General features: G+C 40.1%; 1 protein-coding gene across 13 annotated transcripts in view; it reads right to left on the reverse strand.

Annotated features, from left to right (window-relative positions):
• Positions 1 to 27,357, reverse strand: part of TMEM131L (transmembrane 131 like) — a 136,709-nt gene that overhangs the window by 61,646 nt on the left and 47,706 nt on the right. For 12 of the 13 annotated variants that reach the window (XM_075930092.2, XM_075930089.2, XM_075930088.2 and 9 more), the window contains 6 exons: positions 20,029 to 20,097; positions 18,317 to 18,440; positions 16,697 to 16,813; positions 13,192 to 13,302; positions 2,296 to 2,373; positions 626 to 779 (listed from right to left, as the gene is read on the reverse strand). In XM_075930092.2, the coding sequence (XP_075786207.2) occupies positions 626 to 779; positions 2,296 to 2,373; positions 13,192 to 13,302; positions 16,697 to 16,813; positions 18,317 to 18,440; positions 20,029 to 20,097 (653 nt within the window). The remainder of the gene's footprint in view (positions 1 to 625; positions 780 to 2,295; positions 2,374 to 13,191; positions 13,303 to 16,696; positions 16,814 to 18,316; positions 18,441 to 20,028; positions 20,098 to 27,357) is intronic. The other variant, XM_075930087.2, reaches the window with a different exon arrangement.

Below are 27,357 nucleotides of genomic sequence, written 5' to 3' on the forward strand. Positions count from 1 at the left end.
GGCTGGGAGCTCATACAGGACTGGCTGCAGAGGAGCCGGCAGCCAAGAGCCCAGCCACAGGAGTCAAGTCCGGCCACTGGTAGGGCGGCCAGAGCACCAGCAGGCTCCAGTGAAGCAGTGAGCTGCCATGGCAGTGCTGGTAACCCAACCTGCAGGGCAGCGGTATACCATGGTGGGGCCAGGAGCCCAGTGGGGCCGGCAGGGCAAAGAGGTTAGCAGCAGGTGGGGAGCCAGCCAACTGTACTATAGTTTTCACCAATTACACTTTTGCTGAAAGAGGAAAACAAAAGCAATCACCAACACCACACATTTTGTGTTATTTCAACAGACAGCTAAGCAAACAATATTTCTATTTTTTACAGAAATCTTAAGGGAAAGGGAAAAGAGCATAACAGATGTCATTTACAACTGCAGATGGTTGCTACTTATTTCAGTAAGAAACACCACCACAGTAACTGCATTAAACACAAAACATCCAACAGCATCACTTTACCAATCCGGCCTTCTCATCAAATAGCAATATAAAAAGGGTGTATCTGAGATCAGTATATTTTTCAATACACCATTCTGAAAATTGTATAAAAAGCAATTTCTGCGAAAATTAACAGTCACAATTTGGACTTACTTGAGGTCTCTGTTTTGTCCATTGTTACGTAAACTACAAAAAGATTCTCCAGTAAGTACTGTCTGTGATCCACAAATTCTTGGTGTGAATGTTCCATTCTGAGTACTAAGCTCATTTCTAGCAGCATTGGATCATCAGATATAAAACAGCAACTCTGGGGGAAAAAAGGAGGGGAAATTTAATAAAATAATGTGAATTAAAAAAAAAAACACACTGAACTGATGGTCTCAGCCAATTTCTAATGGACAAAGGTCCCCATCACAAAGGTGCCGATCACAGGGCAATAATTAGAACTTTGGACAGAATTCTCAGCAGAGGGCCGCACAGATACAGAGAGCACATTCCACTCCAATAAGCATGTTAGGGTGCAACATGGGAAAGCCTCTCCTGTCAATTTTGAACCACCTTCTGGATTAATGGAAGGCTGTAGTCTCCTGGGGGCATTCTGCAAGCACTCAGTTGACACACAAAAAGTAAAACCACAGTCCTGGTCCAAGACTTGGATTTCAAGGTCCTAGCATAAGACAAGTAATACATAATAAAAAGCATTCAAATGACACTAAAGGTTAAGCCTCAAAAGAATCCCAACGCAACAGGAAATGTAAAACATTTTCATTTGTGAAGTCCTTCACTCTGAATAAGGTGGGGAACCTTCACATTGGGCAACAGTGTCCAATCACCGGGACTGACAGAAAGAGTGCCCAGCTGACCTTAAAGAGCTTGGTGAGGTATTAAGTAAGAGAAGCAATCTGGATCTCGGACTTCTCACAGCCTTGTGGATCACCACATTTGGAGATGGACCCACAAGTGAACCAGGAGCCAGTGCAGAGATCTGAGCACAGGTGTTATGCGTTCTTCACATTCCAGCTACATTCTGCACGATCTGTTTCTTCTATGTGAACTTCAGAGGTAGCAGTAATTCGAATGCATTACAGTACAGTAGTCAAGTGTTGAGAGGAGAACGAAGGTGATGACTATTACAATATTTGTAATAAAGAGAAATGGCTGCAGTCTCTCGGACAGCCATAGCTGTTGAAAGGTGTCACTGACAACTATTGAGAGTCGAGGGGGTCTTCTCAGATAACAAGACTGTGAACCAATGCTGATTTACTACATAAGCATATATAATAAAATAGAATTTAATAACAGACCTGAGGCTTTCACTACCTCCATAGCTGAGAAAAGTCTCTCAATGGGCGATGTGATATTAATGTGATTTCCCTACAAAAGGCAGTTCCTAGGCAACAGAATTTGTTGTTTCTTAAGCAATGAACTTGCTTTCCCTTAGTCGTACTTTGTAGTAAGGGTATGTTTCAAAGCCCTTTGAAAATAGGGCATAGGCTGTCTAGATAGCAGCTGCTTATTTAACTGTTTGTTTTTTTTAATTCGAGCAGGTCAAAAATGGTGAACAAAATAATTGGGGGGGGCCGCTGAAATTTGAGTTGTTTCAAAATTTTGAACGGCTCTATTTATTCTATTTAAGGTGCTTAAAACCTGTAGTTCTCTGATTTTCTCTTCAGCATATTTAAAAGTATTCATCAGAATATACTTTATATAATGTTAGAGTTTTCCTTTAAGATAAAATGTTTACTATGGGAACAAAGGTAGACACATTTTTATACCTAAAACCTAGGTCAATGTTCCATGAAAGTAAAATGTACATGATATACCTTAAGTTGCTGGCACACATTGTTATGTAAACTGCATTCAAGATGAACTTTTAAGAGACTGGTATTTGTAGTTTCTGCCTAGAAAAAGTAAAAATAAAGACAACAGATGAAAGAGTGATTTAACAGATTCCATCCAGACAAATCTGGCCCAAAGTTTACATTTTGTAAGGCCAATAAAACTATTCACATTACATTTCTATTGAGATACCAAAAGATACGGTATTTTTTCTCCAGAACGTAGGCTTCTGAAAGCCAAACTTTTCCAAAAAATCTAACATTTTCATTTGTTTTTTTTAAAGCATAAATCTAAAACACTGATTACATGCAATATATGCCACCCAAAAACTGCACTACTGAGAACTCTAAGTGAAAACGCACTATAAATGAATGTGAAGTTGACTTCATTATTTTCATTTTACTAGCTGAAGGAAACACAAAAGGCAAACCAACAATACAGTGAAAAAAATGGCAATGTAGTCATTTTCGTTCCTTTTCAATACAATGTACTGTCTGACAGGAACATCATCAAAGAGATAAATTAAAAAATAGTAATTTGATTACTCTTTTGGGATTATACGGAAGCCAACGCTCACTGCTCAATGATGAGGATCTTATTCACATCAAACAATTATTCATCATCATCATCAAACATTTTATACAGCAGCAATACATGATGTACTCTTACAAATCTTATGTTCCTACCCAATTTTCTCCTACAATGTCTTTTTATATACAGTTAAGGCTTACTTCCTTTGTTTTCCTGTATAAGTTCTTTGCTGTTTGTACAATGAAAAACTGCTGCTAGGTCAAATTTGTGGTTAGATTTCCTGAATGCAGCCCTGATGTTCAGGCCTCACATCAAGACAAAGAAATAAAATAACACAACACCACAAAAATTATTTGTTGCTTCACCTTTTTATTGATTTGAAAGAGGAAATGAATATCATAGAATCATAGAATAATAGGACTGGAAGGGACCTCGAGAGGTCATCGAGTCCAGCCCCCCGCCCTCAAGGCAGGACCAAGCTCCACCTACACCATCCCTGACAGATGTCTATCTAACCTGTTCTTAAATATCTCCAGAGAGGGAGATTCCACCACCTCCCTTGGCAATTTATTCCAATATTTGACCACCCTGACAGTTAGGAATATGTTTGTCAGCTTGTAAAATATTTATGCAGTATCACTGTCTAAAACCAGACATAATGCATTTTAGCTACATTAAAGATTGTCTTAGTTTGTCATACCATCCATAATAATTCTGCGCTTCCCTTGATCGGTGATTGCCAATCATGCCAAATTACATGGATGATTTTTGGACTAATTTAAAATCACAGTCAATTGTTCATTTGTGACTTCACTCAAATTTGAATCAGCAGCTTCAAAGGTGCAAGAAGCCAGTGAAATCCACTAATCCATTTCCTTTAAAAAAGCTGAAATAATTTGAAGTTGAAAGAATCAGAACTGAGAACGAAATGTTAAAAGATGTTATAACGTAATGCATACTTTATCTCTGATGAGTTTTTGTATATAAACGTCACAAGAAATCTATTCCATTATTTGCTCAGGGAAGAGAGGTGCATTTAAAATCGTGAAAGAAACACAATCATGAGGAGACACTTTGAAGTCTTTTTCTACAGTTAAGATGGTAGTGACTGTTTTATCGCATAGTCAAATCACCACTGCATAAAGCTTCTTTTATAATGTGATATGTGACTGCATAAGAGCACAACAAAAGAAAAAGTCAACATGATTTCTTTGATATTAACCCACTTAATATAGCAAAGATTGCAGAATCCCACAAGAGGGAGTTCTAACACCTCCAATGATTAAACACATAATTTAAAAAACAATTTAAAAAAGCTCTCTTTCTAGCATAGGCTCCCTTGAGGAATGGCAGTCTCAACTAATTCATCTTTTTGTTTTTTCTCAATTTCACTCTTTTTTGTCCTGATCAAATTATACAAGTAAATCAGGCACCAAAAACCAAGATGTACACCATTAATTAACCTCCCATAACTATTACTGCAATAGATTGTAATGGACTGATCAATTGTGGAGCCTCTGACAGTCTATTTCAGTCTCAGGCCAGGGCTGCCAATCCTCACGGTTTAGCAAAAAGTCTGACGGCTTTGGACTTCAACTCTCGGAGGCTCCTGCAGCCTACAGGTACGTCTACATTACACCCAAAGCTCGAAATAAGCTACGCAAATATTTAGAGTCAACTTTGAAATAGCTTATTTTGAAATTTGGCACTGTCCACGCAGAAATTATTTAGAAATAAATCGCTATTCCGAAACGTTCCTTACTCCTCGTGGAACAAGGTTTACAAGGATGTTGGAATAGCAAGCCAGTTATATTTTGAAATAACGGGCTTGCTCTAAAGACATGGAATAGCTATTTCGGGATACATTGGGTATCCCAAAAAAGCTCCGAAGCATAGATGGAGCCTCACTGGGCTATTGCTGCTAACAGTATGGAGGCACAGAGGGGCTAAGGCAGGCCCCTTCCTTGCCCTGGCCTCGTACTGTTCCCAGAAGTGGCAAGCATGTTCCTGTGGCCCCTCGGAGTCTCTGCACACTGCTCTTGTCTGCAGACACCACCTCTGCAGCCCCCTTGTGCATGCAAACTCCCTACCCCAAGCTCAGCCCAGAACCCTTCCCACACCCCAACCCAAATTACCATGCAAAGTGACACTGAGCCGAAAGCCAGATCAAGAAATAGCGATTATAGGGGCCTCAAACTGTCCTGTGCTTTAAAAGTAAAAGCTTACTTTGGTTCCACCTATCTGTGTCAGTGCGCCTTCTCACAAATGAAGATGATCAAATCCAAGTATCACACCCACCTGCTCATCTGCAGGACTTCATTTAATTAATTATTTCAAATCACAACCTGCCTTTCAAGACACTGGCAGGCAACGTACAGTCACAAGTGCCACACTGAGACTCCGTAAATATGGAAAATGTATAATTATGTCTATCAAGGATTTGATCTCAGCTTTATATAACAAACTGTTATTTCTGCATTTTCTTTGAGGCAGATCCTGGATTGCACTTAAATTCAAAAAGTGATCTTGTGTTTAAAAAGGTTGGAGACTACTGTATGACTGGCAGTGGGCTTATGTGAGAAGACATTTACAAGTCAAGAAATTGGTCTGATAAACCTTTTCCAATGTAGATTTCCCTTCTGAATCTTCCTGGGGAGAATTTTTCCCCCCACTAGCCTACACCACTACTTCATGCATTCTTTTTCTTTGCTCAGAGTGCTTGGTCAGTTAAGATGCATTCATATTTTCTCTAGATAAAGGTCAACCAACTGTAATACTCTGACTTAAGTTTTTCTATAGTTTTGTTAGAACCACTTCTCTCTCTACTTGGAGCAAAGAGCATTTTATGTCTCAGTCTTATACCTTTGCTTCACAGTTTAGCCCTCTCTGTTATTTTGGAGGTTTCTCATGTCATGCTCCATGTCTCTTTCCCATTATATATCAAATGTGATTTAATTTCTAGAATGAAGTTTTCTGTAAGCCCATAAATCAGGGACTAGGTGATGAAGTGAGTATTACGAAAGCCCTACATGCTTTAAGAAACATTTATCCTTAATAGGAGTAGGATTCAAAAGATGAATTATAATTGTCCCAGATTTCTTGACTTGTCAATGGAATGTTGACTTGTCAATGGAATTTTATATCTGGCTCCACTTTTACATATGAATTTCATGCCATCCAATCTAGATTTTAAATGCCTTGGAACAGAGAATTCCCGCTATCCTTTTGTAGCCCACAATTGCTAGGAGCTCAGTAGTCAAGTAGCCCCGTTTGGTGCATCAGTCAACCAATCCCAATTATAATGGTTTTGAATGCTGGAATTTGGTATTTTAAATGAGTGAAGCTATTACTTAAAAAAAAAAGAAAAAAGAAAGAAAGAAAAATTCCAAAATATAGCTGTATTTTTTGTTTATCTGCTCTCTACAGGGATTTTTTTAATGTACAAAGATAACTGCAGAGAAGAAAAGGTTCTTCATTCTGCTATGACAAACAATATACAGTGCCTGTCAAGACAATCCTCTTACATCAGGATTTGCCAAAGTCGAAACATTTTGTGGAAATGCTTCAATTTTCACAAAATTTTGTCAGAAGCCAGACAGGGTTCCAATGGAAACCTGTCTAGTTTCCTACCAGCATGCCTGCGTGGCCCCTGGGCAGCACACATGATGGGCAGCTGGAAGGTCCTAAAAATCCCAGCTCCAAAGCTTTTAGGCTCTTCAGCAGCCTGGACTCATGGGAAGCCTACCAGGATAGGTGCCTCAGAGTCAGGGCTCCTAGTAGGACTGGGTGGAAAACTGTAATTCCCTTTCATGGAGAATTCTGACATTTTTGGTTCGCTTTGTGAATTGAAATCAAATTTTGAAATCCTCCATTCAACTCCAACACACAAATATTAAAGGCCACACGGTCTTTAATAAAGGGCCATTTGAACACTGGTATATTTTGGAAATTCTAAGCTTCCTATTAGTTTGTAAAAATGTAATTAGACACAATTTATTCTCATTAACTTCTACGGGGGGAAGGGAAATTATGGATATTTGATGAAGCAGTTTGCTATTATGGACATTTTGTTTTACTCTAAATATTGTATTGAATATACGGGGATAGAAGATTACAAAAAAATTGTATAAGCAAGAAGCAACTAGTCTAATAATAATAATAATTTCCAACAACACCTTCAGTTTACTAAAAAAAGACATTTTTAATGGTAATATTAATAAGAACATAAGAACGGCCGTACTGAGTCAGACCAAAGGTCCATCTAGCCCAGTATCCTGTCTGCTGACAGTGGCCAGCACCAGGTGCCCCAGAGAGGGTGGACCGAAGACAATGATCAAGCGATTTGTCTCCTGCCATCCCTCTCCAGCCTCTGACAAACAGAGGCCAAGGACACCATTTTATCCCCTGGCTAATAGCCTTTTATGAACCTAACCTCCATGAAATTATCTAGCTTCTCTTTAAAATCTATTATAGTCCTAGCCTTCAGAGCCTCCTCTGGCAAGGAGTTCCACAGGTTGACTACACGCTGTGTGAAGAAGAACTTTCTTTTATTAGTTTTAAACCTGCTACCCATTAATTTCTTTTGGTGTCCTCTCGTTCTCCTATTTAGGGAACTAATAAATAATTTTTCTTTATCTGCCCTCTCCACACCACTCATGATTTTATATACCTCTGTCATATCCCCCCCTCAGTCTCCTCTTTTCTAAACTGAAAAGACCCAGTCACTTTAACCTCTCCTCATATGGGACCCGTTCCAAACCCCTAATCATTTTAGTTGCCCTTTTCTGAACCCTTTCCAAGGCCAATGGGAAGGTGGGAAAGGGGATAAAGAGAGAGGAAGAGATGTTCAGGGGTGGAGAGAGAGGAAGAATGCTGATGTACAAAGAGAAAAGAATAGAACTGAGTAAGAATAAAAATGATTACAAATCTTCAAGTGTCTTCTTGGTAAGCACCAAGCAGAGATGGTACAGAGAGAGAAACCTTTAAAGAAAGAGCAAGGGATTGGATCAACTCTCATAGGGTATGTCTACACTACCCCCCTAGTTCGAACTAGGGGGGTAATGTATGCATACCGAACTTGCTAATGAAGCCCGGGATTTGAATTTCCCAGGCTTCATTAGCATAAAGCCGGCGCCGCCATTTTTAAAAGCCGGCTAGTGCGAACCCCGTGCCGCGCGGCTACACGCGGCACGGACTAGATAGTTCGGATTAGGCTTCTAATCCGAACTATCTGTACGTCTCGTGGAACGAGGTGTACAGATAGTTCGGATTAGGAAGCCTAATCCGAACTATCTAGTCCGTGCCGCGTGTAGCCGCGCGGCACGGGGTTCGCACTAGCCGGCTTTTAAAAATGGCGGCGCGGCTTTATGCTAATGAAGCCCGGGAAATTCAAATCCGGGGCTTCATTAGCAAGTTCGGTATGCATACATTACCCCCCTAGTTCGAACTAGCGGGGTAGTGTAGACATACCCATAAAGGTTTACAGTTTCTACTTAAAATTATTATATTCTGATAATTCTGTAAAACAAACAAACAAAAATGAGCCGGGTGGTTCTGAGTAATAATAGTCACCTCAGTGAAGAATATGTTTCCCCATCCAAAGAAAGGATCAGACTGTTAGCTGGACAGCTTTCAAAATACTGATCAACCACCAGAGGGAATGTGTGCAGCTTGGGCATAATTTTCCTCTATGTCCACAACCCACCCTAGAGAGGTCCTCACTTAGACTCTGATTCTGCAAACATTTGCACAGAGATGTGCTTGCTGGATCAAGGCTATGCTGTTCAAACTCCCTCCCTCCAAGGCGTTTAGCTTTAATCATAAATAAAAACAATGCCATACAATAAGCTTCCTCTGTGAGCTTGGTTGCAACTGGGATTTTCCTTTAGGATATCCTCTATCTTAAATGCCTCATTCCATATTCCAAAAGAGATATCCCCCCTCTCTCATTTTATCCAACGTGGTGGTGTTAGCAAGCTATACGTGTCACAATAATTCAGCAGAATTTCTGCATCTTTCTCCAGTACGGGTGAACAGAAGAGCCCTGCCATCATGTTACATTCCTTCCCTCACACAAGCAAGGCTGAGAAATTGATTGCCTTTGGATTCCCCAATCCATCCTCACAGGACATACCTTCTGAAGTATTATGCTCCTGCCAGTACTGGATCCTGCCTGCATGCAGTGTTTCCTATGCCTCTGGTCCATCTCCTTCACCTTGAGGGTCATCAGGAGAGCAGGAAAGTACTACCACTCTTTTCCCAAGGCAAATGGACAAAATAATAAGCAAGACATACCTCCCTTTGTTCACTCATCCAACAACCATCTCTAATGTCATCCTCTGTACATTTGTAGAGTGCTGCCCACTATGGGGCAGCACAGATGACCCAAACCAGTTCTGCTGCCTGTAGTGGCTTAGTTGTGCCAAAACCCTTTTGCATGAACATGGGGGCAGAGCCTGAGTACAAGAGGCTGCTCGTTGCTCCTCCTTCTAATTTCACAACAACCAACCACCACCAGGGGGTCTGGGACCCTGTGACTATAGCCAGACCACATTGTCTCCCACTAACATAATCTATACAAGGAAACTGGAAATAATATAATAATAATATATAATAATATGGTCTTAGAAATAAAAGGTAATTAAGAAAGAGAAACACAAACAACATGTGCCACATAACAAGACCTGTCCATGTTTCATTTTTGTGTCAGGCAGAGGAAGGTCATATTTTTAGCCAATTAACTTTGACATTACCCCTTAAAGTTGTAGAAATACACAGCTGAGACAAGTATCAGAGGGGTAGCCGTGTTAGTCTGGATCTGCAAAAGTGACAAGGAGTCCTGTAGCACCTTATAGACTAACAGCTGTATTGGAGCATAAGCTTTCATGGGCAAAGACCCACTTCGTCAGATGCATCTGATGAAGTGGGTCTTTGCCCATGAAAGCTTATGCTCCAATACATCTGTTAGTCTATAAGGTGCTACAGGACTCCTTGTTGCTACAGCTGAGAAACACATTCTCCTGATCTCATTCTTTAAAAATAAACACAGAAGACGGCTAGTGCAGTTCAGTGGATATGATCCATTTTGTAATTGTTTTTGTCCATGAATAACAAAGCTTGTAAATCCATTTTTATTTGTCAATCACACACCCAGTCTCAACATATGCTCATAAAATCACTCCTCTCCCTCCCACAACTGCTATTCCCCAAATATCTGTTGGTTACAGTACGTACACCTAATTTCAGGGGCTCCCATTCCTCACTATGGGCTTCATTCAGAGCTCGCAGTAGACAAAGGGAAGATTCCCATCACTTCAAATGACTCTGGATCAGGGATATTTAAAAGAGGGTGACATGCACCTCTGGGGTTGACAACATTTTTGGAGACAATTTTCTATGGGATAAAATCCCAAAGAGTATATGTCCCTATCATGGGCAGATCTTGCCTAATTGCCTCTGACAGGTATTTGAGGAGTCTGGGGTTTGTTTGGTTTTTTTTTTTGGGGGGGGGGGTGAATGCTTTGGCAACACTCATATAGCTTGTCGTGCCAATAAAGGCTCACTGCATTTAATTTTGCTCACAGTCTAAAGCAGGACAGTGATATGATTCTAGGACTCCTGGATATTTACACAAAGAGATCAGCTTTAGTTAGCAGAACTTAAACAATATAGAACAAAACACTTACAACTTTGTACTATGTACAAGACAGACTCCAGAACACTCTAGTGACACAAAAGCATATTTCTGCACTACCATGCAGAGAGAATAATGATATACAGTAAACTTCCAATAATCCGGCACCTTTAGGACCCAGGGGGTGCCGGATTATCAGAAATGCTGGACTATCAGAAGGGGGGGCTATGAGGGGTCTAGCCGCAGACCCCTCATAGCCCCCCCTTCCGATAGTCCGGCTCTGCCCCAGGCATCCCTGATTCAGCCGCTGCTGGTCAGCTTCAGCAGCGGCTGAATCAGGGACGCCTGCAGCAAAGCAGCTGGAGTGCTGCCGGGTTAGTCCGGTAGCGCCGACCCTTGGCGTGGCGAGACCAACCCGGAAGCACCCCAGCTGCTCTTGGGGACGCCTGGGGCAGAGCAGCTGGGGTGCTGCCGGGTTGGTCCCGCAGCGCCACTCCTTGGCACTACTGGACCAACCCGGCAGCACCCCAGCTGCTCTGCCCCAGGCGTCCTGATTCAGCTGCTGCTGAAACTGATCAGCGGCTGACTCCAGGAAGCCCGAGGCAGAGCTGCTCTGCCTCGGGCTTCCTGGAGTCAGCCGCTGGTCAGTTTCAGCAGCAGCTGAATCAGGACGCCTGGGACAGAGCAGCTGGGGGGCTGCCGGATTGGTCTCACAGCGCCAAGGGTTGGCGCTACCAGACCAACCCGGCAGCACCCCAGCTGCTCTGTCCCACGTGTCCCCAAGTCAGCTGCTGCTGAAACTGATCAGGGGCTGATTCCAGGAAGCCCGAGGCAGAGCAACTCTGCCTCGGGCTTCCTGGAGTCAGCTGCTGATCAGTTTCAGCAGGGGCTGAATTGGGGGACAGCTGGGGTGCTGCCGGGTTGGTCCAGCAGCCCCTAGGGGCAGCACTATGGTACCTACCCGGCAGCACTCCAGCTGCTCTTCCCCCAGCTTCCCAGATGCAGCCGCTGGTCAGTTTTAGCAGCAGCTGAATCGAGGAAGCTGGGGGCAGAGCAGCTCCAATGGTCCGGCTGCCCGGAGCACTTCCGGGTTCCTGATGGTGCCGGATCATCAGGAGTGCCGGACCATCAGATGCTGGACCATCGGAGTTTTACTGTAGTACCAATCACAAACTTCTTTCCAGGGTAATGGAAAAAGGGAATTTTCCTCATTATAGAGTAATAAGGATGACTGTTGCTCCCCCAAATCCCTCTACACAGGAATACAGACAATAAAGAGGAACAGGAGAAAAGAACAATATTTCCCTCCTAAATTCTGACAATACCTGACATCAGCCAACTATTTAGAGGTGATGCTGAACAATGTTAAAAAATGTTCAAAACCAAAGTAGTGAAAAAGAAGCTCATTCTTGCCTCCTTCATGACACATTACTGAGATTAAAGAAGTCTTTGTTCTTTACAAGAACACGAGAGAAAACACTACAGAAAAATTAGAGAAGCAAAGCTCACTACTTAAAAAGAAAAATGTTGACAGAATATATGAAGAGACCAATGATTAGATCTGACAGAGAAAGAGGATTCTGTTTGAGGCAGAAAATAATTATAATGAGGCCTCACCTGCACATCTTACGGACAACTAATTTAAGTATCAAAATTTCAGGCATTTTGGAAGATTTCAAATACTTTTACAGGAAACAATTTATAACATAAAAATCCTTAACCATGAAAGCAAAAGGAATTGTGCTTATGACTCCTTTTTTGTTTTGATTTTTAATTACTTAAAAAGAGCTTTGAAAGGCTTTCCCTCCCCTTCTTTTTATTTTTACTATAAATTGAGATTCTGTCTAGCATAAAGACATATTAAAGCAACAACTGTAGAACTAACCAAACAATAATAGCACAAGTATAAAGAGTGTGAAAGTGGAGCAACTGAGTAGGGAAAGTATGTTTAGTTCAGGCTATTTAAAACTGTTTGTTTTTGTTAAACCTTGTTTAACATCAATGTTGGCCAGTTTACAACCACCATTCCTTTAATTGTAGTGGTTAGCTAATAAAGGCCCGTTTGTGACTTGCAAGAGGTCTTTAGCAAAACTAGGTAAGGTCAGAGTTCATATTCCTGATTTTTTAAGTAATAAGTGGGGAAAAAAATCTTTACATGGCAAAACCCCAATTTTTTAAAATAATCCTCTGCAGAACACTTTTGTGACTTGCAAGAGGTCTTTAGCAAAACTAGGTAAGGTCAGAGTTCATATTCCTGATTTTTTAAGTAATAAGTGGAGAAAAAATCTTTACATGGCAAAACCCCAATTTTTTAAAATAATCCTCTGCAGAACACTTTTAAACTTACCTGCTCTTTAGATGGCTATAAAGGGTAATCATATAAACAACTGTTCATGCCAATCTTTTTAAACTTAATCTTTACCCCTTGTGTTGTAATTCCTACCATAACATTACTGTACCACTGCACAGAAACCACACAATGAGACTATTAAGAGAAAGTGAGATCGACTTTCAAAGCGATATGCAAAAATCTTTTTAAAACCTCACCATCTCAAGTGGAACACATTTAAAGTCAAAATTTGAAAAAAAATATTTGTTTGCTAGCCATACAAGTTTTCTTCAATATGTTTTTATTTACATACCTGAAAATAAAAATGTAAGTTCCTGTATTTTTAAGTTTATTAATGTTGGTTTTCTTTTTAAATGAATACTGTACCAGTGTTTGTGAAATCTGGATGTTCTGGATACGTGGAAGCAGTAAACAGGTCTTCACTAGCTGCTTGTTAGAATCTTCTGAAGGAGTTCCCATAGATCCCATTCCAAAGACCTGTTGAAAAACAGGATATTATTCCAACATTTCATATTTATCAGCAACCATGAAACTATTTTGCTAGTAGGTCCTATTCAACTTACTTATAAATGATCTATAGAAAGGAAGGAATAAACAGTGAGGTGGCAAAATTTGCAGATGATACCAAACTGCTCAAGATAGTTAACACCAAGGCAGACTGTGAAGAGCTTCAAAACGATCTCACCAAACTAAGGGTATGTCTAGACTACATTGTTTTTTCGAAAAAACTGCCCTTTTTTCAAAAAAAGCTTCACCTGCATCCACACTGCAATTGCGTTCTTTCAAAATTAAATCGAAAGAACACCGGGAGGGGTTCGACATTGGTGCTCCTCAAATGACGAGGAAGAACGTCTTTTTCAAAAGAGCTCTTTTGAAAAAAAGGCGTGTGAGGATGCAGAATAGGGACATTTTTCGAAAGACGAGGCAGTGGAAAAAAGCACAGATGTCCTGGTGGCCATTCTGTGAATAGCAATCAGGGCTTTCTTTTGAGAGAGTGTCCATGCAGTCTGGACGCTCTCTTTCGAAAAAGCAGCTCGCTTTTTCGATCTGGTTTTGAGATGTGGATGCTCTCTTTCGAAAGAAGCTTTTTCTAGAAGTCTAGACATATCCTAAGTGATTGGGCAACAAAATGGCAAATGAAATTTAATGTTGATAAATGTAAAGTAATGCACACTGAAAAAAAAATCCCAACTATACATACAATATGATGGGGAGTAATTTGGCTACAGCTACTCAAGAAAGAGATCTTGGAGTCATTGTAAATAGTTCTCTGAAAACATCCACTCAGTGTGCAGAGGCAGTCAAAAAAGCAAATAGAATGTTAGGAATTATTATAAAAGGGATAGAGAATAAAAAGAGAATATCTTATTGCCTCTATCTAAAACCATAATATGTCCACATCTTGAATACTGTGTACAGATGTGGTCTCCTCATCTCAAAAAAGATATATTAGCATTGGAAAAGGTTCAGAAAAGGCCAATAAAAATTATTAGGGGTTTGAACGGCTCCCATATGAAGAGAGATCAAAAAGACTTGGGCTTTTCAACTTAGAGAAGAGGAGACGAAGGAGGGATATGATAGAAGACTATAAAATCATGACTGGTGTGGAAAAAGTGAATAAGGAAAAGTTATTTACCTATTCCCACAATATAAGAACTAGGGATCACCAAATGAAATTAATAGGTAGCAGATTTAAAACAAATAAAAGGAAGTTTTTCTTCACTCAGTTCAGTCAACCCCTGGAACTCCTTGTCAGAGGATGTGGTGAAGACTAGGACTTTAACAGGGTTCAAAAAAGAGCTAGACAGATTCAGAGGTTAGCTCCATCAATGGCTATTAGCCAGAATGGGTAGGAACGGTGCCCCTAGCCTCTGTCTGAAAATGGGTGACAAGGGAGGGATCGTGTGAAAATTTCTTGTTGTGTTCCCTCCCTTTGGGGCATCTGGTATCGGCCACTGTTGGCAGACAGAATACTGGGGTAAATGGACTGTTGGTCTGACCAAGTATGACCCTTTTTATGTTCTTAGGTCCCCAAAAAATCAACTAGCTTTTAAAATTACACATTGAAGCAAAAGTTAATGCAGCATTAAAGTGCATAGAGCTCCACTCTAAAAAGTGGCTACATTTCCCTTTGTGCATTCATTCATTAATTCATACATTGTTATGTATGCATAATAAAAGGGCACCCATCAATGTAACATGTGAGTATCTTTAAACAATGCAAAAATAGCAAACTATCTTTCAGTTAGTTGTAACAGCTGCATCATATATGTGGCTGCTGCTGCTGCTGATTCCTATGAACCACATTGTGATATCAGACGCCTCCAGACAACTTTTCTGTCAAAAAGAACATTTGGAGAACACACATTTCACACCTTCTTTACATAGAAGGAAGCAAATGAGGGAACACTGTTTTAAAATTCCATCTATACAATGTATTGTGCAGGGCTTGCTATTCATAGACAATTGAAAAAGGCAATTGAAAAAAACGGCATGGGGAATGAGTGAATTCATACTGTTGCTACTGTTATTTGGCTGAACCCTGTCGTCTTTAAAATTGTGTTAACAGAGCAGTAGTACACTGCATGCAATGTTTGTATCTTCAGATCTGAATAAGACTTTTCAAAGCAAACTTAAAATCTGCAGAGAAATGAATGAAACAAAAACATGATGAGGGCTGTAAAACTGCCAGGCTTTAATTTTTTCCACACCTATGATAATCCTCTGCACCCAATATTAAGGAAGGCTTTTTAAAGATGATTTTGCTGATTGTGTTTCAACAGGGTATTTGGAGTAGCCATAGAAGGCAAGAGTAGCACGTGAATTGACTGGTCATTTTATAAAACACCTTCCTAACACTTGTCCACAAAAAGACAAGGTGAAATGTGATGTCCATAAGAACAGCCATACTGGATCAGACCAAAGTTCCATCAAGCCCAATATCATGTTTTCTAAGAGTGACCAGTGCTAGGTGTCCCATGAACAGAATAATCAAGTCATCTCACGCCTGTCATCCATTCCCAGACTCTGACAAACAGAGGCTAGGGACACCATTCCTACCCATCCTGGCTCATAGCCATTGATGGACCTAATATCCATTAATTTACCTAGCTCTTTTTTGAACCCTGTAAGAGCAGCAACAAGTCAAGTAAATGGGAAGAGAGGCTGGCCATAAAAAAGAGTTGATAAATCAGTGTATCATTTTTCTAGCTTTCCCCACATTTCTACCAATACAATACAGCGCTATTGTGTATTATCAGGTATATTTTCAATTTAGTTGACATACATCTCATTTTGAGGTTTTTTTCCCATATCAGCCTCAGGATGACAGCGTGGGCATGTGATTCAAATAGTTATTGGGTTTTTTAATAATGGAAGAATGAATTTAAAAATTAATCAAAGAGCAGAAAAAAACAGCAAATACACATCCCTTAAGAAATATGTAGTGAATCTTCAGGTAACCAGATTAAGAGGAGTCTTCAGGTCATCAACCAGCTCATCTATCATAGTGTAGCTCAAAAGACCAGCTATACAGGACTCTGTTTCCTAAACACTTCTAATACATGTTGCATCCCAGCACACTGCATGCTATGCTGCCACATGGTTTAGAACTAACTATCTGTGGCAGGTAGACGTAGACCCCAATCCTACAAACACACATGTGCTTACCTGGATTACCAAGAGTAGTCCCAGTAATTATAGTAACATTAAGCACATACATAAATATTTCTAGGATCAGTGCCTTAGTCAACAACAAACTTTGCTCCCTTTATCCTGGTTACATTAGGAATTCAACATATTTTCAAAGTTAGATTTTTAAATTAATGTCTTTGGAGGTAATTTTTAAAGCACAAGTCAATTGAAAAGTTACCTGATATGAAAGTACTCCATGAGATGAGGTATTTATAAATAATGAACTTTCAATATTGCCTTCTTCTGTTGGCAGAAAGAGGACTCTAAAAGAAATTTTTCCCATTGCTGGAATCACCTAAAGAGACAACATAAAAGCCTGTTGCTCAATAAAGCTAATTTCAGCCCCTTCCCTCTGACATCATCGATCATCACTTTTCAATATATGAATCCAGGTGCATGAACTCCACAAATGCAGGGCCACATCCAGGGTCCCCCATCAGCTACCAATAAAGACAAGAACTGAGAGCATTAGTAACGAGCAATGTTGAGCCCAGAATTTTTAGGATAGTCAGAAGGACACTTAACAGTAGTTAGTCTTTAAAGTGCTACATAGTCCTGTATTTTGTTTCAGCTACACCAGACTAACACGGCTACATTTCTATCACTTAACAGTACACACTACAGCAACACAGTATCAATGTCCAGAACCTACTCAGTCCAACAGTCGGTTCTCTGTAGTCCAGTATACACTGTGAAGTAACAGTGAACTGAATGCATACGCTATATAATGCTTAATGAATTGAGTCAGAGTTAAGGCTGGGCATGCTGTTCGGCAACCATGTCTGAGGCTAACCCATAAAACCAGAATCAAGTTCATGTGTGGACAATCCTAACTCTTCCCCATTTATGTGGGTCTATGTCTACACTGCAGGTGTAGTGCGGTAGTTCCGGATGTATCCCAGAAAAACTCCACAATGTCCAGGGAACGCATCTGCTCTTCTGCTTTTTTTTGTGGAACAGCAGACGCGCTCTTTCAGGAGCCCTGTCTTCCTCCTCCCACAAGGAAAAAAGGCTCTTCTGAAAGAGGAGGCTTTTCCAAAATTTGGCCCAGTGTAAACGGGCCAAATTTCGGAAAAGCCTCTTCCAAAAACACAATTGGAAAAAGGTATGCAAATTGCAGAGTGCAATTTGTGTACCTTTTTCTGATAGATCACTGTAGTGTAGACATAGCCTTAGCCAAGTTCAAGCTTGTTTGCTGAGCTATTCATCCAGCGCTAGTCAAAATGCTGGTTGGCTATAATGTGGAAAAAATACCAACCCTGCAGAAGAGTGTGGGTTTTGTCAAATTATGAGCACTGAAGTGTATTTTTAAAATACTTTAAATGTTCTTAAGCTTCATACAGAAAGTTTCAGTCAAACCATTATCCTGAAGTTTGTTATTTTTGTAACTGAAATACAAAATCTTTATAAAGCATTTTATTGTAAATCTCCCTTACAAGGAATGTTCAGGACTATGCTCATGAGAATCCAAGGCTATAAACAGCTTCAGGCCTTGGAACTACTGAACACTATAGTACATATAGTAGAGTGAGATTAAACAAACCATCTTAATGATGATCTCTTTCCTTTCTGAGCTATGATAATGAGCCCCTTTAATTGCAGGCTTTTGAATTATTCGCCTTACCTGCCCAGGTATAAGTGAAACAAAAACACAAACTAACAAATATAGAAAAAATGAGTTGGGCGTAGTGAGGAAAAGCGTGGAAAAGAAGCACAGAACAGAAACTTTAGGCCAACATAAACATGAACCTTTGGCATGCTGCCACTGCATAGTTTCCAAGAGTACATCAACACTCACCCTGCTATGAACAGGAGACACATGAAAATGTCTAGTAGCTGTAAACACAGAATTCACTACAACTTCTCTATCCCTACTAGGGTTGTAAGCATACAGCATTTTAGATCTGGGCAGGCCAAGTAACCTACGGGGGGGAAAAAACAGAAAGCTTTACTGATTTTAAAAACATTTGTAATTTGCAAGAAAAATCAACAAATATTGCTTTTATTAACCATTTATCAGCTTAAAATATTTTTAAGCTTACACAACCCAAAATTTGCCCTTTAAAGTATAAGGAAAAATAAATGACATTGAAACATATCGGTTACACATAGCAAAAACCACAGTGTCACTAACAGTTTGTGAAACATATCTAGAGTCGTCAGTTTGTTTTGTTTTGTTTTAAACTTACTGAGTACATATTTTTGAGGAAACTAATACATTATGCTTAAGGGTTGCAATGCTTTGCTGGGTCAGTTGACAAAATGACTCTCTGAGACCTTATATTTTTGGTAAAAAGTTAGAAAGCTGTTTCTGATGAGACATTCTGTGCTTCTTCTGGAACATTCCTTCAGCTCACAAGGGGATTGTGCTTTCTGATAACTGTTGGGATAAAGTAGCTAATCATCCTTTAAAAGCTTTCCTCTAGCCAAAACTGAAGCAGCAAAGAAACCATTATAGATGCTATCAATGCATTTGTTATTCTTTTCTTTCTGAGAGTTCATTTCTTTAATCTTGTCCCACAACAAGCCCGCTCCCATATCTACAGTGGCAACTTAGGTCATAGAGGGTGTGTCTAGACTAAAGGGTTTTGTCGACAAAAGTGGACTTTTGTCGACAAAACTATACCTGTGTCTACACTGCTGCTGAGTTCTGTCGACATAACGTTGACAGAACTCAGCAGTTTTCTCGATGGCTGTAAACCTGATTCTATGAGGAATAATGCCTGTTCTGTCGACAGAAGGCATTATTGCATCTACACGGTCATGTCGACAAAGCGGTTTGCTTTGTCGATAGAACTGGCTGTAGTCTAGACACTCTTTGTCGACAGATGCTTTGTCGACAGTATCTGTAGTCTAGACGTATCCTAAGAGAACAGTCAATGGTATGAGCCCATTTGGTACAGCTACAAGAATTACCTACAAATGCTGTTTACTCAATGCTCACTGGTTTCCTGTCTACAATCACCCATCCTCCTTCTGACATTGTGTTCTTTTCCGAACCTTGAACCTACCAGTTTCATCCGACCCCCAATGATCAATGTTCCTCAAACCCAGGAAATTTACTGCAGTCAAATGAGTGAGTCATATTGCTCATGATTTGGGAGCAATGAACTGAGTACCTACATGCTTTGTCTATACTATTCTTTTTCTTTAAAAATTCCTTTTAACAACACTAGCCTGGCTAGATCAGTGGGACAGAAACAGACTCCTGGTGCACAAAGATGTCTGTGTTTTCACTACGACTTGCTCTGAACTACATTGCTAGGCAGCTGGAAGGAGAAGAGCTGCTGGGAGCGGGGACCTTGTCTGGAGATGCACTCAATAGGACCCTGTGCCTGGGGATCTTTCTAGAGAGCTCACTATGATGATTTCCTTCCTTTGAGACCCCAGTTGTAGAACCACCCATGAAAAGGAATGATCTGGGCCAGTGCGCTTTCATTCCAAACTGGCCCCAATACAGTAACCTTCCCCTTGATTATTAATTAGAGAGCAATAATTTTAGATACTCACTGCATTCCAAAATGCAGAACTGAAGGATGAAAATATAAGGCCTTCCCATTAGGCATCTTTGCTGAGAAGCTGAAAAAGAAAAAAAAATAACAATGGATAGTTAGTTGACATTCTATTTTGAACTTGAGGCAGATTGCTACCTAAAAACGCACATGACACTTGTTCTCATTAAGTGTGTTAATAATGATGTGCTCTCTTAATTTAACTCCCAAGCAACGTACCATCTATTTTTTTCCATCCATGGAGGGACTACATTTTGTTATGTGCACCATGGCAACTGCAGATGTGCACTATCAGATGGCCATTATCTGAATCTCTCTTGCATGGCTGCCCAAGTGCTCAGCTTACAGGGAACACCTTTCCCAAGGACACTGTTCCATGACTTTTCATAAATCCTGTGTAGAGTTGCACTAGCCACACTTTTATAAGATTTCTGAGACATGGAATATACTGGCAATCACTATGAGTGAAATGACTACTCAGGCTAAAATATTTCTTCCCTGCAGAAGAGAATTTGAATGAAATCACCACAAGGACTGTGACACCATACTTACATTATCCACCATTATTTCAATAGCAAATCCTGGATTTACAGATATTGCTTTAGCATCTCTTCCCCAAAGGCATACTGAAGAAATAATGGAATAATGTATGCCTCAGTTGTCAAGTTTACTCTTTTCTGCACTAGGAAAGATTGCAAAAAAATTCCCACCAGTTCTCAGATATTGTCAGCTGTGGGTTACAGATCCAGTGGAGAGAAGGATTCCGGGTATGGAACCATTTTCGTCAATGTTTAAACTTTTCAACCAATTTAAATATAGTAGTGAAAACAGGTACTGATCCCAGAGCCTTTTCTTCAACAGCTATTCACCCAGAGTTAAATATATTTTTAAAAAGTTCCTTACTATTGATGCAGTCTTTCACTAGGTCTACACTTCACCGCACCCTCCAAAGAACAGTGTTGATGGTGCTTGCTTAGGCAAGTAAAGACTTAGGTATGTACCCTGTACAGCTCTTTACACACCCAAGCAGCACCTCTCCTGTCCACGCTGCTATTTTCTGAATTGCTGTATCTTCAACTCAAAACCAAAACCTGACTATCAGTTTTCTTTTTCTTTAAGAGGAAGACTAGAAAGTGGCACCCGCGTTTGGGGGACGTAATGATTTTTTTCTTGGAACTCTGGAACCATGACCACTTTTCCCACAATTCTCTCTATGGCATAGGTTCCCAAAAGCTAGTGCAACTGAAAATGTGTCCAAGAATGGACATAGGACAAACCTGCAACTGAACAGATATGATTTGTGCAGACAAATCATTAATTGTTAATTGAAATGGTAGTATAGAACAACTATAAGAATGTTTTCAATGTTAATTGAAAAACTTCTTGTCAGGGTGGCTAAGCCTTAGGAGGTTGTAGAATCTCCATCACTGGAGAGTTTTAAGATCAGGTTAGACAAAGTGCAGGGGGACTGGATCTGATGACTTCTCAAGGTTCCTTCCAGTTCTATTATTCTATGAATTATCAAGATCAAATAAGGCCCAAGAGTATAATTAGAAAGAGAGGAGCAGAGAGAGAGAAACCTCTAAGGTTATGTCTACACTTTCCCCCTAGTTCGAACTAGGGAGGCAAATGAAGCACACCGAAGTTGCAAATCAAGCGCGGGATTTAAATATCCAGCGCTTGATTAGCATATTTGCGGCCGTTGCCCAATTAACTTGCCGCATGTAGACGCCGTAGTCCGATTTAAAACCCTTCCCTGGAATTAACTGGTACTCCTCATGCAATGGTACTCCATGCAATGAGGAGTACCAGTTAATTCCAGGGAAGAGTTTCCGATCGAACTACATGCAGCAAGTTAAATCGGGCAACCGGCATTTTAAAATGGCGACCGGCCATATTTAAATCCCGCGCTTGATTTGCAACTTCGGTGTGCTTCATTTGCCTCCCTAGTTCGAACTAGGGGGAAAGTGTAGACATACTCTAAGGGGGAAGCAGGCATCCATCTGCTAGCCTAATGTGGCATCTTGCAAAGTGTGCTGCCTGTCACACGGCTATATCCAATACATTCTGGAAGGCTTGCCAAAGATCATCTGGCCCTCTGACTACTTGCCAATGCTGCTCATCCATGTGTGCACTAATGATACTGCGAGGTATGGCACTGAGCAGACCAGAACTGACTAAGGACTCAAGGTCTGAGGAAGAAGGTCTCACTAAGAGCACTTCGGTTTCTTTAACATGGGATGCTGCTCTAAGAATGTCTGCTGAGCAGAGACAGGGTCCACCATTGAGGAAGGAGTAGAGTATCTCCAGACACAGACTGAGGTGGGCTTTAAATCAGGTTCATCAGGGGCAGGAAGCAAAAGCCCAAAGGTAGTTCAGACTACGGAGAGCTGAGTAAAGTGTCAGAATCTGGGGAAGAACAAGAAATACCAGCAAGTAATCACTACTGCAACATAACTGGCATCACATAGACTTGATGGGATAATTCACATTATTGGAATATTGGTACAGAATGGTATGGTTTTTTCAGGATGAACAGGGAGGAAGAAAGGGGAAGTGTTTTGTACATCACAGATGCATACTCTTGCACTGTCTACTATAGGCCAATTAACCAGAAAGAAGTGGATGAGGCTTTTTTCTTTAAACTACTAACAAAATCATCCAAAGCACAAGATTTGGAGGGGATGGAGGAGTCAACCACTCAGGCATCTGTTGGTAAAACAGTATAGCAGGGTACAACAAGATTATCCAACAAGTTCTTGGAATGCTTTAGAGATAGCTCTTTATTACAAAATTGGAGAGAGCAAATACGGGAGAGACTGAATAATGTTGAACTAGATGAGAGTTGAAGGTAGAAGCCGCTTGGGTGGAACTGCTCATGATTCTAAGGAATCGTAGGAAGGAAAAGAGCAAAATAAAAGCAATGGACTTCAAGAAAGCAGACATTAGCATACAGTTTCCAGCCAATGAGAGCTGTGAATACAGCACTGAGGAGCGGTAAACAGGGACATGCCAGCAGCAGCCAGCCACTTCTGGAAGCTGTGTGGGGCCACAGCAGGCAGTCTATTTGAATGCTCAGTCGTACCATGGAAGCTTGGTAGCTTGGAGATTGCAAGGGGCAGCCAAAGAGCCACATGAAGCTCCAGAGCTGCAGGCTGCCGACCCCTGTAAATTGCCGGGGGTCATGGTGGGCCAGATTTGGCCAGTGGGCCAGATTTTGCCTGCTCCTATTGTAATGTCTTTGAAACAAGGGCCCTTAGGCCCAGTTTACACTTACAAATTAGATCAACCTACCTATGTAACTCAAGGGTGTGAAAAACGTCATGCCCCGAGTGCTGTGGTCAGGTCAAACTAACCCACAGCGTAGACACAGCCAGGTTGATGGAAAAATTCTACCAGAAATCTAGCTCCTGTTTAGAGATAGGTTAAATACATCCACAGAAAGAAACCCTGCACTGATGTAGGTGGCTCCTGTACTAGTGATGTGCAAAATTCATTAAAAATGCTAACCGTGCAACCTGTCAAAATGCTAACACTTACATGGTTACATGCAGCAGGCATCTGCAGCATAAAGCTTATAAAGTGAGCCAGGAGAGCTGACTGCCACCCCATGTGTAACTGCTGAAAATTTCAGTGTTTACATGGCTACTTAATTACACACATTTTAACATCCCCCGTGTAGTGGAGACAAGCCCTTAGTCATCTCTATGGCTTAAATTGGACCCTTTGTCTAGAACACCCATCTAACAATATCTTCTTGCTGCCAGCAGGCCTTCATGTAAACTCACAAGGCTGGAGAACTAGCTTCATTTTTGTCTACACAGGATGAAGTAGTTTGTTTAATTTAATCTAAAATATTAAAGGGGGGGAGCAAGTGTTCATAAACTAGGAACTTTTCTGAGATCGAGCTGGGTTTTGTTTAGTTTCTTTATAATTACAAGTCTTAGGTGTCTTTTTTTTCTATATCAGAAGTTTTATAATTGTTCATTTTCTTATCAATTTAAACAAATCCATTCAATTAATCCAATATTTGGTCTTATCTGGAGTTTTGCAATATTTAATTTTTTTTCCCCTAAATCTCAAGCTGCAGTAGCAATAGGATGATGTATGAATCTTAACTTCCACTTTAAAAAGTTTCCAGCCCTCGTTATTGCTGAGAAAACCTTCAAATATTGACCCTAAAGGCTCAGAAACCAGAAGGCAAATAAAAGGATCTCCAAATGTATTTACAAATATCTTTTTTTTTTTAAATTGCATCATTTGAGGGTGAAATTTTCAGCGGTTACACAGTTAATCAATTACACACATTTTAACACCCCTAGTAAATATCTATTGAAATAGTCAATTTGGTTACATGTAAGTAAACAAACAAACAAACAAACAAACACACAAATTTTTAAAAATGCTCAGCACTCCCAACTCTCACCGGCTTCACTAGGAGCTACCAACTGCTCTGTACCACTGAAAAAATCTTCCTGTTTAAGAGCTTTGAAAATGCTGGCTTAGCTCTGGAGAATGTTAGTATTCTTATGTCTCTTAAAAACAATTATAAAAAAGCAAAGTACTTACTGTACACAAAACTCACTTTTACAATGGCAGTATTAATTTTTCTTCAGATAAAATTGTTTGCAAGACATCATACACATAGGTCTTAATAATACACTGAATTTCAATAGTACCTCTTTATCCAAAGTTCACAACAAAGCACTTTATAAAAGTTAACCAAACTGCACAAAATCCTTGTGAAATAGATAGGAAAATATATTCTTAAGAAACAGAAACATTGTTCAAGTCTCTGACCACACTATACTTAACGCTGATCCACATATGCTTTTGTAAACAACACTATAACACATTTCAACACTATTTGGCCCTATTTATGCTACCCAGGAAAACTCTGTTTCAGACAAGAGCTTTTATTAAACCCAGTTCTGACTAACATGATTTGAGCTCCAGGGTAAAAAGAGCCAAAGAATAGTGACAAAATAAACATTGATTTTTATCCTGGCCACCTTTGTTAAATTCTCTTGAACACTACAATAAATAGAAGTTAACAGGAAAAAAGGTGAAAATTAAAAAATAAAGAGACTACCAGAGGCAAATGGTGATAAAAAGGTGACAATGCTGAAACATCTGGTCTTTACAATAAGGTTTTACACATTTTCTTAGAGACAGGAGTAGGACTGATCATCAGTTTTTCACCAGCGCCATTTATTTAAAACATTTTCCAGGTAAAATACAGAACAGCTCATTCTGAGCAATTCAGCAGGTCTGCTTCAAATATTTCACTTTCAGGCATAAATGAATTTTAATATTCATCTTGCATACAACAATAAGATCCTCACTTGAAAGAATGGGGGAGGTTATTGACAGGAAACACAATAAGCCTGCAAAACTCAGAGTAATAGGAAGTTACATTCTTGTTAAACATCATTACACCCAAACCATTTCCTTTTTCTATCTACAGCTGCAACTAAAAATTTCCATCTTCACAGAAGCCATTTTAAGCTAACCCAGAACACAAGGATTAAAAAATTCTGTAGCAGGTGATAAACCTAATCTAATTAATTATTAACATTTACAATCTTCCTGCAGATGTTGCTTTTTGCTGTTGCTTTAAGATAACCCAGGCTTTTCCATTACTTTTTAAAATGAAAGTGTACAGACTCAGGAAATACCCATATGCAGATTTGCATGAAAGACCTTCATTGATCATCATAAGAGGGCTTTAAAATGTATCTGGTAAATATTAAAGTCTTCACAAAATTCCCTACCCCTTTCTCTTCTCTCTGATTCCCTGACAACTAACATAAAAAGGAACACTAACTAAAAAGGAAACTAAACAAATGTCAGAACATCTAGAGCCAAGTCTTACAGACTCAAACTCTGACTGTAGCTCATTCCCTTGTGACTAGATGTTGCATTTGAAACAGCTGGCTCCTGTCAGGGGCCCACAGAACACTGGGTGATTTCATGTACTATATGAACTGCAATACCCAGCCACAACCGTTTTACTCAAAAGTGGTGAGTTTCGGCCTGGACTTGGCATTTCCTGCCTTGTGTATGTTTCACTCAGACTTTAAAAACCACTGTGTTAATTATATTTATGCTTTCGCTAATAAGGAATGCTAAGTGTATCTGTACATCTCAAGTGCAGTTTTTTGTTTACACAATTATGTAAAACACAAAATAAAAACAGTAATGCAAAACTACTGAGCTATATTTACACTGTATCAGGATGAACAGAGTGTAATGTTATGTAAACTATAAAAAATCCTATCTGAAGAAGTGGTATTGCCCATGAAAGCTCATTATACTATCATATATTTGTATTTGTCTCTAGGGTACCCCAGACTACTCATTTTTATAGAAAAGCAAACACTGAATTATGGTATGCAGATGGACCCAAGCAAAGAAGTATTTCACTCTCCTAAAAGACAGTGGAAACGCGGGTTTTGGTCAAATCTACACTGGTATTTTACAACTTTCTGGCTCAGGGGCATGAAAAAACACCCCCTTCCTCAAGCACAACAAGTGTCAGTGTGAACCAGTGTCAGTGTGAATCAAGCTACTCCCCTCGCAGACATAGTTCACATAAGGTGTGTCTAGACTACAGGTTTTTTTTGTTTTTTTTTTTAAAAGTAGTCTTTTTTCAAAAAAAAAAAAAAAAAAAAAAAAAAAAAAAACCTTCACCTGCGTCTAGACTATTGCCACATTCTTTTGAAATTAAATCGATACCGCCTTTTTTTGAAAGTGCTCTTTCGGAAAAAACGCGTTATTGAACACAAACAGTGCTTTTCCAAAAGAAAGCATCCAGGCTGCCTGGGTGCTCTCTTTCGAAAAAGTGGCTCTCTCTTTCGAAAATATTAGTTGCTGTATAGACGCTCTCTTTTGAAAGAGGCTTGTAGTCTAGATGTACCCTTAGAGTGCTGGCAGAGCGCTAAGTGCGCAATGGCCAGTCTTTCAGTTTAAAGCACTGCTGCGGCTGCTGTTTGTCTACACTTAGCAGTTTAAAGTGCAGGCGCAGCGACACTTTAAACTGAACTTGTGGCAATGGCAGGAGCACTGGGAGAGAGGTCTCCCAGCACTCTCTGTAAATCACCTCTGCAACGGGGATTAGTTAATTGCGCTGTAGCCTGGTTCACACTGGCACTTTACAGTGCTGTAACTTGCTGCTCTTGGGGGAGGAGGGAGTACTTTTTCATACCCAAGCCAGAAAGTTACAGCACAGTGAAGTGCCAGTATAGACTTGGCCAGTGTCCCTATTGAAAGCTTAAACAAACATACAGCTGTCTTTTTCCAAAAACCATTTCACAAAATATATGCT

This window comes from Pelodiscus sinensis, chromosome 4, assembly GCF_052426305.1.
Source record: "Pelodiscus sinensis isolate ZL-2025 chromosome 4, ASM5242630v1, whole genome shotgun sequence".
Taxonomy (NCBI): domain Eukaryota; kingdom Metazoa; phylum Chordata; order Testudines; family Trionychidae; genus Pelodiscus; species Pelodiscus sinensis.